The sequence below is a fragment of the Gymnoscopelus microlampas genome (genome assembly GCF_963454915.1).
Source record: "Gymnoscopelus microlampas genome assembly, chromosome: 19".
In the NCBI taxonomy this organism is placed as follows: Eukaryota; Metazoa; Chordata; class Actinopteri; order Myctophiformes; family Myctophidae; genus Gymnoscopelus; species Gymnoscopelus microlampas.
In genome coordinates this window covers 35847677-35860220 of record NC_139956.1, presented here as the reverse complement: position 1 = coordinate 35860220, position 12544 = coordinate 35847677, and the positions used below count along the sequence as shown (strand labels likewise).

Here is a 12544-nt window from a genome sequence, read left to right as displayed (position 1 = left end):
TAGTTTCAAATCTACTACTAAGTAACTAGAAACTAAAGTTTTCAAATAATTGTAATCGAGTAAAAGTACAATATTTGCCTCTGAGATGTAGCTGGGTAGAAGTAAAATAATTGACAATTGGAAATACTCAAGTAAAGTAAAAATACCCCAAAACTGTACATAAGTACAGTCATTGAGTAAATGTACGTAGTTACTTTACACCACTGCTGTTAGGCCACATTAGAGCCTGTATGCGGTATGCGCCATAATCACTAGGCCATGGGGCCCCTGGTTATTGAAATGTTTTCATTTCCGTTTGTCATTGCATATGAAAGTATACGATCAGAGGCAGAGCCACACTATGTGATATCAATGTGTCTGTTTTCACAAAGTCATATATTTAAGACAGCAACCTCAGCATCCTATCACATGTACCATGGGAAACCTTTCTTGCAATGTTCTCTCATCAGCAACAGCGATGGTGAAGAAAGGGAACATGGAAAGACACTTTCGGTCAAACCACAAATCATTTGATTCCAGCCAATAGGGAACTGAGAGAAAGCAGACAGGAACTGAAATCTACGTACATAAAACTGGATCAAGTGCTGCCAAGTAAGTGAGTGAGTGAGTGGCTAGTTGTTGGAGCTTTTCAATTCCTCTCCTCTGTGGTTCATGGCTGTCAAACCCAATATCTAAATACTAAAAAAAAATCATATTAGAAATAAGGAACTTATTGTTATTTATTGCACCACTGCATGATAATACAGAGGAGCATTTGAATCTTAAGTTTCTGCACTTACAGCATTGAGCCAGTATATACAGTATGTTCTCTATACTGGACATAGCCTAACATGTTATTGCTCAATAATGTCATGCACTAGGGTTACATGGCAAAAGAAGGGAGTCCACACATAATGCAAACATTTAAATTTATATGTATTATATAACTTAAGAAATAAAGCAATAAACAAAAGGAATGGAATGGTGTGAATAAGTCAGTTCAGTTATGTACTGTATGCAGTGTGTGAATGTGTGGAGTGTGCTGTGTGCGTGTTGTATAGAAAGTGCAAAACTAAACAAAAGGGCTGAGCCCACTCAGGCCAGGTGGCACTCAAGACAGGCTCTGGAGAGGATATGGAGAGCAATCCGAAGGTTTCATGGAGAGGACCTTATATACTCTGCCACACCCATAACCCCAGGTGTAGCAAGTTGGCCTGACGGCCTGCTCCACTTTGGAAATCACCAAGGCTGCCGGCTAGCCTACAGTGAGGCAGAGGGGCAGGGCCGTCACAATAAGGATATAGAGATGTCTAATTTAACAGGAAAACTGTGTTTTCCTGGAATAGACCGGCTGCACAAAGACCAGTTTTTTCTGTGTCTCTAAGAAGAGGAAGTACAACTGTGAGCTACTTTTCACTTAGAAAGAAGTTTCTGTTTATTATTTTCCTTTTTTTCCTCCTTTTTGTGTGTGTGTGTGTGTGTGTGTGTGTGTGTGTGTGTGTGTGTGTGTGTGTGTGTGTGTGTGTGTGTGTGTGTGTGTGTGTGTGTGTGTGTGTGTGTGTGTGTGTGTAGACATAATCATCATCATCATTATCATAATAATAATAATAAATTGTACTTGTATATCACATTTCAAATGTATTTAATATAAAAAGATAAGGAGAAAAATAGATGAAGGGAATCAAACAAGAATAATAAAGATCTCCTCATAGCGAACATACATGCGTTTACAAGGTATGAGTGGGCAGTGGGCTTGTAGATCTCCTTTTTTCTTTTTTATATAATCAATTAATACGATAGGTCTTAAGTTTAATGACAAAAAAAGAGGGGGAAATGCCTGACATGTGTGAAATAGATGCATAATAAAACATAAAACATTAAAATTGAATGGGTTATATTAATATCAGGCTCCCCTTTAACTAAATAATGAAAATGTGAATATAAATTGTAATATAATGTCTACAGTGCATATTGGGTAGAAATGCAAGGCAGACAAACCAAAGCAAACACACAAACTACCACATGCAAACACAGCCATCATGTAGCTGTACCAAAACACCAGCTAACTGATACATTGTGAACATGATGGTTTCAGCACACAACTCTTTCACAGATCCAGTTGACGGACCAAGAACACGGTGCATCGTTCCATCCTTTGCCAGAAACGGAAGAATGAGACCCATCATAATACTCAACACAGTCTTCATCTGGTGTAGCGTTATAAGGCTGACCAGGCATCCAGTACCTGGAGAAGTAGATATGTTTAATTCATGATTTACAATACCTTTACAACGAGGGTTTTTCACTCTAAATATTTTGTTTATATATATTATTATATTCTCTAGTTTTGGGTCCAAGCCACACCTACAGTATACTCATAGTAAAAGAACCTGATCTACAAGCTCACAACACGTCACATCGTGATGTGTTGTGTGCTTGTAGATTGCCTATTTTTGCTACATTTGAAAACAAACAAAAAACAAATACATTCGATTTTTGATGTCAGCCTATAATGACGTGCCTAAAATAGAACACCTCAGTGTAGTATAGGTTTGTATTCTATAATATGTAATACCATTTATTAGAATGAAGGTAAAATGAAGATGATCAGTCTTACGTTGGTGTGGTCAGTGGCGTTCCATCTACCCAATGGAAAGACCCTTCTCTCCCTCTGTCAGTCAAACCCAGCCACACTCTCTTGTCGACACGTTCAACAAAATCCTGGACAGAAAAAAAACAGCTGGTTACTGATGTAAAAACTGTACAATAGATTTATGTCTCAAAATAGTGGACTAATGTACACACACACATACCTGTTTTTCTGTGCTGTTTATAACAATTAGGTCTGATTGGTTGTTTCTACAACACTGTCTGCTCTGGTCCCAGTTTTTCTTCTCAGTAGAGATGTAATAACAACCTCTGCCAAATTTCAGCCATCCGGGTGTTTCTAACAACAAAACAGTAACATTGTATTAGCCACTGTTCTTTCATTTGTTAAAATGAATGACAAATGATGAACAACATGATATAACAATGGAGAAAAACTGTGATGTCTCACTGACCGAGCATCTTCTCTAATTGCTTGCAACTGGTCAATAGTTGTTGGTCAATCTCTCCAGTCTGGTTGTTGTTCTTGTGTAACACAGTTTGGATTTTGTCCACTTTGTTGGATTGATCTGTAGTGAAACAGTATTAGTGAATTGGGAGGTCCACTATTCCACTAAGTTATTATATATTTTATGAGGTATCAAGTGCCAGTGTATTGAAAACAAAATTTTTGGTAAATTATAGATATACATATACATTGTAAGAAAAATAATATATGATTAAACGTGTCTTACATTGAACAATGTTGAGGAGAGATAGAACAGCACAAAGCAATCCAACACCGACACCAACCCACTTGTACCGTCTTATGTCTGAAGGACACTCTCTCTCACACACACACACACACACACACACACACACACACACACACACACACACACACACACACACACACACACACACACACACACACACACACACACACACACACACACACACACACAGTAAGAACATGAGGGAGTGAGGTCAGTTAAACTCTTTGAACTTCTTATTAAATGGGTTAGGTTAAAATTCCAACGTTTTCATGTCATTGTGATATTTAGTTGTAGTAACATCTCTTACCAGACTGGAGTTTATTCCGTAGATCTTTCTCTTGAGCTGTAGTCGTGGTCTCACTATCATCACAGATTAGATTGTCTTGATCTTGGAGTATAAAGTGGTCATAATGTCCATCTACAGCCATTTCTACCTTTGTGACTTGAATGCTTCTTGCAGTTATTTTGGTCCACCTCTTCACAAAGCACTGAACACAAGAAAAGTGTGGTCTTTTATGTCTGTGCCACTCTTCCTCATTTTGGTTTGTTCCACCCATGTACTGTATTACAGTTACAAGAAACATGAAAAAAAAACTACATCAGCATATTTTTTTGTGAAATGGTCATGTCTACAGGAACGGCACACTTTGTAAAGAATTCTCAGAAACTGTGACATGTACTCTGAATGCTGCCAAATTTGTATAGGCCCATTTAGTGCACTATAACTTTAGTTGGCCTATATTATAGGCCAACTAAAGTGATAGTGAATTAAATCATTTGAGTGAACAGAGCAACTGGATGGTTATTGAAACAGAGAGACGGGGAGTGGCACGCAGCAAAGGTCACCAGGCTTGGGAATCGAACATGCAACTCGCTGTGGTTTAGTAAAAGTATCAATATTGCAATATAGAAATACTCTGTTACAAATAAAAGTCCAGAATTCAAAATGTACTTGAGTAAAAGTACAAAAGTATTGGCATCAAAATGTACTTAAAGTACCAAAAGTAAAAAATAGTCATTATGCAGAAAAAGTAATTTATAAAAATATTATGAAATAAGCTACTAGCTCACATTGTGTCGCATCGTGATGTAATGTGAGCTTGTAGATCAGCTATTTTCAAATCTACTAAGTAACTAGAAACTAAGTTTTGAAATAATTGTAATCAAGTAAAAGTACAATATTTGCCTCTGAGATGTAGCTGAGTAGAAGTAAAATAATTGACAATTGGAAATACTCAAGTAAAGTAAAAAATACCTCAAAATTGTACATAAGTACAGTCATTGAGTAAATGTACTTAATACCTTTACACCACTGCTGTTAGGCCACATTAGAGCCTATATGCGGTATGCGCCATAACCACTAGGCCATTCCGTTTCATTTCCATTTCCGTGTCATTTCATATGAAAGTATATAGGATCAGAGGCAGAGCCACAAAATCTGATATCAATGTGACAGTCTGTTCTCACAAAGTCATATATTTAAAACAGTAACTTCAGCATCCTGTCACATGTATCATGGGAAACATTTCTCGCAATGTTCTCTCATCAGCAACAGCGATGGTGAAGAAAGGGAACATGGAAAGACACTTTCTGTCAAACCACAAATCATTTGATTCCAGCCAACAGGGAACTGAGAGAAAGCAGACAGGAACTGAAATCGACATACAGTACATGAAACTGAATCAAGTGCTGCCATCAGCATTTTAGAAGTCCAGTTCTTGAGAATTGCATCTTGCCTTTATCATTCATTTTAACTGCTGACTTAGTGAGTGGCTAATTGTTGGAGCTTTTCAATTCCTCTCCTCTGTGGTTCATGGCTGTCAAACCCAATATCTAAATACTTAAAAAATCATATTAAAATAATAAGGAACTTATTGTTATTTATTACAGCGCTGCATGATAATACAGAGGAGCATTTGAATCTTGAAGTTTCTGCACTTACAGCATTGAGCCAGTATGTACTCTATACTGGACATAGCCTAACATGTTATTGCTCAATAATGTCATGCACTAGGGTTACATGGCAAAAGAAGGGAGTCCACACATGATGCAAACATTTAAATTTATATTTATTTGACTATAACTTAAGAAATAAAGCAATAAACAAAAGGAATGGAATGAGGTGTGAACTAGAAAAAGTGCCCCTCGGAGCACAAGTCTCCTCCAGGTCAGGTAGGTTATTATGGCCTCCTGGTGGCGCTATAATAGGCCAATGTGAAAAGGGTGCCATTTATTCCTATACTGTGCACGGCAAACGGACACTGCATGTATGATTTGAGGCATTTTGTTCTAAAAATGTGTTTTGCTAAATTTGACCTGCTGGTGGCGCTATAACAGGCCAATGTTAAAAGGGTGGCATTTGTTCCTCAACGTAGTGCAAATGTGCATTCAAAGTTTCACCGCAATCGGACGCTGCGTTCATGATTTGCGGCATTTTGTTCAAAACGGGCCACTCCTGCAAACATTACATGTCAATGTTAGCCAATCAGGATGGAATATGAAAAATCAAACAGATCTGTCTTGATCACATGACTATAGAGATCATGTGTACCGATTTGCGTGAAATTTGGATCAAATCTGAAGGCTTAATATCAAAAAATGTGTTTTACATAAGTCTGCCTCCTGGTGGCGCTATAAAAGGCAAATGTGAAAAATGCAGGGCAAAGGTTTTTCCTTGGCCTCTAGAGAGTGTGCATACAATGTTTTACACTGATCGGTGCAGTTATAGGTAAAAACACGAATCGGCCTGTTACAGCGCCACCATGAGGCTGATTTGAAAATTTTCAAATGGCATTTCTTCCTCGGCCTAATGGGAATGTGTGTGCAAAATTTCACGGAAATTGCATGATGTGTTCATGATTTGAGGCATTTTGTTCGAAACTAAGTACTCCTGCAAACTTTGAAAGCCATTTTTTGCCAATCAGGATGGAATATGAAAAATCTGAAATGAGCCGTTTCTTTTAATGACTATAGAGATACTGTGTACTGATTTGGGGGATTTTTGGCCAAAATCTGTAGGAGTACTGTCCAAAAATGTGTTTTGCACAAATCGGCCTCCTGGTGGCGCTATAAAACGCGCATGTGAAAAATTTGGAGCAGAGGTTCTGCTTTGGCATCCAGGGAGTGTGTGTGCACAGTTTCGCTGCGATCAAGCCAACGGTGCCAGAGATTAGCTGTACACAAAATGACAGAATGACAGACGGACGGACGGACGGACGGACGCACACACACACACACACACGGACTGACGGACAGGGGGTAAAACATACTCTCTCGCCATGCCTTTCGGCCTGGCGGAGACAATAAGTCAGTAGTCAGTTATGTATGCAGTGTGTGAATGTGTGGAGTGTGCTGTGTGCGTGTTGTATAGAAAGTGCAAAACTAAACAAAAGGGCTGAGCCCACTCAGGCCAGGTGGCACTCAAGACAGGCTCTGGAGAGGATATGGAGAGAGATCCAAAAGTTTCATGGAGAGGACCTTATATACTCTGCCACACCCATAACCCCAGGTGTAGCAAGTTGGCCTGACGGCCTGCTCCACTCTGGCAATCACCAAGGCTGCCGGCTAGCCTACAGTGAGGCAGAGGGGCAGGGCCGTCACAATAAGGATATAGAGATGTCTAATTTAACAGGAAAACTGTGTTTTCCTGGAATAGACCGGCTGCACAAAGACCAGTTTTTCTGTGTTTCTAAGAAGAGGAAGTACAACTGTGAGCTACTTTTCACTTAGAAAGAAGTTTCTGTTTATTATTTTCCTTTTTTTCCTCCTTTCTGTGTGTGTGTGTGTGTGTGTGTGTGTGTGTGTGTGTGTGTGTGTGTGTGTGTGTGTGTGTGTGTGTGTGTGTGTGTGTGTGTGTGTGTGTGTGTGTAGACATAATCATCATCATCATCATTATCATAATAATAATAAATTGTACTTGTATATCACATTTCACATGTATTTAATATAAAAAGATAAGGAGAAAAACAGATGAAGGAAATCAAACAAGAATAATAAAGATCTCCTCATAGCGAACATACATGCGTTTACAAGGTATGAGTGGGCAGTGGGCTTGTAGATCTCCTTTTTTCTTTTTTATATAATCAATTAATACAATAGGTCTTCAGTTTAATGACAAAAAAGAGGGGGAAATGCCTGAAATTTGTGAAATAGATGCATAATAAAACATAAAACATTAAAATGGAATGGGTTTTATTAATATCAGGCTCCCCTTTAACTAAATAATGAAAATGTGAATATAAATTGTAATATAATGTCTACAGTGCATATTGGGTAGAAATGCAAGGCAGACAAACCAAAGCAAACACACAAACTACCACATGCAAACACAGCCATCATGTAGCTGTACCAAAACACCAGCTAACTGATACATTGTGAACATGATGGTTTCAGCACACAACTCTTTCACAGATCCAGTTGACGGACCAAGAACACGGTGCATCGTTCCATCCTTTGCCAGAAGAGGAAGAATGAGACCCATCATAATACTCAACACAGTCTTCATCTAGTTCAGCGTTATAAGGCTGACCAGGCATCCAGTACCTGGAGAAGTAGATACGTTTAATTCATTATTTACAATACCTTTACAAGGAGGGTTTATCACGCTAAACATTTTGTTTATATATATTATTATATTCTCAGTGGTTTTGGGTCCAAGCCACACCTACAGTATACTCATAGTAAAAGAAGCTGATCTACAAGCTCACAACACGTCACATTGTGATGTGTTGTGTGCTTGTAGATTGGCTATTTTCGCTACATTTGAAAACAAACAAAAAACAAATACATTAGATTTTTGATGTCAGCCTATAATGACGTGCCTAAAATAGAACGCCTCAGTGTAGTATGGGTTTGTATTCTATAACATGTAACACCATTTATTAGAATGAAGGTAAAATGATGGTCAGTGGCGTTCCATCTACCCACTGGAATGACCCTTCTCTCCCTCTGTCAGTTAAACCCAGCCACACTCTCTTGTCGACACGTTCAACAAAGTCCTGGACAGAAAAAAACAGCTGGTTACTGATGTAAAAACTGTACGATAGATTTATGTCTCAAAATAGTGGACTAATGTACCCACACACATACCTGTTTTTCTGTGCTGTTTATGACAATCAGGTCTGATTGGTTGTTTCTACACCACTGTCTGCTCTCCTCCCAGTTTTTCTTCTCAGTAGAGATGTAATAACAACCTCTGCCAAATTCCAGCCATTCGGGTGTTTCTATCAACAAAACAGTAACATTATATTGTTCTTTCATTTGTTAATTTGTTACAAATTATGAACAACATGATATAACAATAAAAAAAAAACAGTGATGTCTCACTGACCAAGCATCTTCTCTAATTGCTTGCAACTGGTCAATAGTTGTTGGTCAATCTCTCCAGTCTGGTTGTTGTTCTTGTCTTGCAACACAGTTTGGACTTTGTCCACTTTGTTGGACTGATCTGTAGTGAAACAGTATTAGTGAATTGGGAGGTCCACTATTTCACTACATTATTATTTATTTTATAAGGTATCAAGTTTCAGTGTATTGAAAACAACATTTTTGGTTCATCATAGATATTGTAAGAAAAATATAATACATGATTAAACTTGTCTTACATTGAACAATGTTGAGGAGAGCTAGAATAGCACAAAGCAATCCAACACCGACTCCAACCCACTTGTACCGTCTTATATCTGGAGGGAGCACGCACGCACGCACGCACGCACGCACGCACGCACGCACGCACGCACACACACACACACACACACACACACACACACACACAGTAAGAAAAAGAGTGAGTGAGGTCAGTTAAAGGAGAATTCAGTTAAAGGAGAACAGAACCTGGTGTCTGTGAGAGAAACAAGCAACCAGCATCATCTCGTTCTGCATTAGCGTTAGCTCATGAGGGACATTCAGCGCCTGTTTAAGTATCATGAGACTCCACAATGAGTACTAGGAGAAAAACAAGAAAGAAATGACTTGAAGTCATATCCTACCAGGTGCTCTGTGTGTGTGTGTGTGTGTGTGTGTGTGTGTGTGTGTGTGTGTGTGTGTGTGTGTGTGTGTGTGTGTGTGTGTGTGTGTGTGTGTTTTCATAGACCTGATTACTTGTTTTTGGGATTGCTTGTTTCTCTCGCCAAACCTGGCAACATTGAATCTGCGACAATAAATGCTAGAATGTTTTATATGTAAGTGGTGGCAACATTTTTTGACACCACACGGGTCTTCCCAACAATGGCGAAGATTGAGGTCAGTGTGAACATGGCCAAATAATAACTTAATAGTACAAAAGTATTGGCATCAAAATGTACTGAAAGTACCAAAAGTAAAAGTACTAAATCTGTGAAAATAGCAGATCTACATGTAACGAACCACTTCAGCACTGCCTTGCATAAAAAGGTGTCTTAAAAATGTACTGTTATTTTCTATAAGAAAAGCCCACCAGATGCACCTCCTGGCCAGCAGGCGGCGCTATTGCCACCCTAAACTTGCCAAACCTTTGGACTTTCAAAGATACATTACTGTGGACGTTTGCCAAGTTTTATAGTTTATCACTTTATTTGGGTCCTTTTATTGTTTACATTGGATATATAATGTTTTATTGTTCATGCCTCAACTGACACCTTTCGATTGTTTTGCTTGAAAGAATTGTATTTGAGTTCGTTTTTTATTAGTCTGTTATGGTAAAGGCTTTTATTTTGAAAGGTCTGAAACAGGAAGGAAGTGGAGCACTCCACTGTGTACATTTTGTGCGTCTTTGCAAAGACGTCAGTATGAATGAAAACAACGTCAGAGGAGCATGTCTATGTTCCAATCGAAAGGTTAAATTTGTTTAAGCACCTGGCTAAGGGCACAAGGTATAGTTTATTGTTGATGCATTGTGTTGTTTGCACCTCTTGTTACTTTCTGTCCATTGTGGATTCAGTCAACAAGTTAATAAGTGAAGTGCTTACCCCATGGCCACGGATGTTACATTTCATTTCGGGTGGGTCTAGTTATTAGAAAAAATCCCATTAGTTATTGACGCGAGTCGCGTTATTATTCCCGTCATTTCAATGTATTGTGCATCCCAAAAGATACTTTATTAACCACGTTATGGGGCTGTAATGACTTACATTAACATCATCACATAGCATCTTTAGCACGGGCTTACACGACACAGGAGGAGGAAAAAAGGGTATTTAGTTACATCATCACATAGCATCTTTAGCACGGGCTTACACGACACAGGAGGAGGAAAAAAGGGTATTTAGTTATTTAAAAAAATCCCATTAGTTATTGACGCGAGTCGCGTTATTATTCCCGTCATTTCAATGTATTGTGCTTCCCAAAAGATACTTTATTAACCACGTTATGGGGCTGTAATGACTTACATTAACATCATCACATAGCATCTTTAGCACGGGCTTACACGACACAGGAGGAGGAAAAAAAGTAAGCTCGTCAACTACCGTCGTCACCCCACCGTTGTATTTGTCCACATCTTCAGTGAAATTCTTCCATACAAACGAACATCGAGCGGCCTGTTGTTTAGCTGGGGCCGCCCTCACCTATAGCTGCTGTGTTTGCAACATGTGAGCAACATCATGTATTTGGTTTTAATGGCAATCATTAGCGTCCTGTCTCGGTATCTCTCGCGCAACATAGCCGTTCATCGTATGGGGAAGTCTCAGACTTCCAGTGGGGGTCCTCGGACCACGAGTGATTGCTTTACGGGGGTCCCCAGCACAGTGAAGTGCTAACATGGCCTGTAGTTGCTTCTTTTGGGCGTGTGTGTGTGTGTGTGTGTGTGTGTGTGTGTGTGTGTGTGTGTGTGTGCGTGTGTGGCTCTCGCTGCTGCAAAGGAGGAGAGGCTGTGTGTGTGTGTGTGTGTGGCTCTCGCTGCTGCAAAGGAGGAGAGGCGGGTGCTGTATGGACACTTACTCCCCATTGGCTTAAACGGGGGGAAGTGTGAAGGACAGCCAGGACAGCCAATGAGACTTAGGTGTCGACCCCTGAGTGCTTAGGTGTCGAAAGTCTACTGAGGCGGTTTGTAGACCAGGGCTCTTCGAGCACCTGGTAAAAACAGACTATGCATTTGTTAAAATAGGCGATTTTCAGTCATACACACTCCCATTATGCCGCTGCAAGGGGTCTGCAGAATGGACAACAGGGGCAGATTTGGAATTATTCAACGTTCCTTTGTATGTTGGTGAGTGATTAGCGACACATCAAACATACAAGCTAAAATGACCGGAATTCTCCTTTAAACTCTCTGAACTTTTTTTTTTTCATGGTGACACTATTTGTAACATCTCTTACCAGACTGGAGTTTCTTCCGTAGATCTTTCTCCTGAGCTGTAGTCGTGGTCTCACTATCATCACAGATTAGATTGTCTTGATCTTGGAGTTTAAAGTGGTCATAATGTCCATCTACAGCCATTTCTACCTTTATGACTTGAATTCTTCTTGCAGTTATTTTGGTCCACCTCTTCACAACACACTCAACACAAGAAAAGTGTGGTCTTTTATGTCTGTGCCACTCTTCCTCATGTTGGTTTCTTTAAAAAAAAGTTATGCTTATAGACAAGAAACACAAATAAAAAAGACATCAGTACATTGTGTTGTTCATCTTATGTTATTCATCTTTGTACCCTAGATACATTGTAATACATGACGTAGAGCCAAGATGTCTCTCCTAGGCCTGATAGCTATTGTTTATGGTACAGCTTGTCCTTGTAACATGACAGTATAACTATGGTCTGATTCCTTGTGCTGATTCCTTGTGCTGGGACACAAAAAGGAAAGTTGGCCACATAAGTAAAATAATTCACCAAAGGAAAATAATCTGCATAAAGGAATCCAGTAAGTAAAGTAATCCACCTTTCTGAAGGTAATCCAACATAGACAAAGTAGTATAAAGGAAAGTAACCCAGTGTGGCATTCCAGCAGGTGGTGTTCAGGCCTTGTTCAACAGTCTAATGGTAGCCTGATGGAAACCTGGTAGTAAGTAAATAAGTAAGAAAGTAAGTAAGTAAGTGCATCTTATTCATATAGCACTTCTCACAGAGAGGTCTCACAAAGTGCTTTACATACAACAGTGAGATTAAAAACAAAACAAGGTGTTAAAGCAGAAAAAGCCTGTACAATTCATCTCAAGCAGGACAACACCACAAGCGTGGAAATAAAATCATGTAACATCAGCAAACGCTTGTTCAAATATCAGCATTTTA

General features: G+C 39.3%; 1 protein-coding gene across 1 annotated transcript; it reads right to left on the bottom strand.

The window, feature by feature from the left end:
• Positions 1–1673: 1673 nt before the first annotated feature.
• On the bottom strand, positions 1674–11795 carry LOC311035551 (C-type lectin domain family 4 member E-like). Its single transcript, XM_084043826.1, has 6 exons — positions 11634–11795; positions 8945–9022; positions 8671–8787; positions 2793–2926; positions 2597–2700; positions 1674–2224 (listed from the first exon to the last, which is right to left on the bottom strand). The coding sequence occupies exons 1-6, from the start codon at positions 11752–11754 to the stop codon at positions 2071–2073; spliced, it is 708 nt and encodes a 235-aa protein (XP_083899952.1). The 5' UTR covers positions 11755–11795; the 3' UTR covers positions 1674–2070.
• Positions 11796–12544: the final 749 nt, after the last annotated feature.

Bases quoted from the DNA above. Each gene is read 5' to 3' on its own strand.
- LOC311035551 (XM_084043826.1), bottom strand. From the start codon at position 11,754: ATGGCTGTAGATGGACATTATGACCACTTTAAACTCCAAGATCAAGAC. The intron at 8,788-8,944 runs GTAAGACAAGTT...GTTTCACTACAG, and splicing joins TCTCCTCAACATTGTTCAAT to ATCAGTCCAACAAAGTGGAC. The intron at 2,701-2,792 runs GTATGTGTGTGT...TTTTCTGTCCAG, and splicing joins TAAACAGCACAGAAAAACAG to GATTTTGTTGAACGTGTCGA.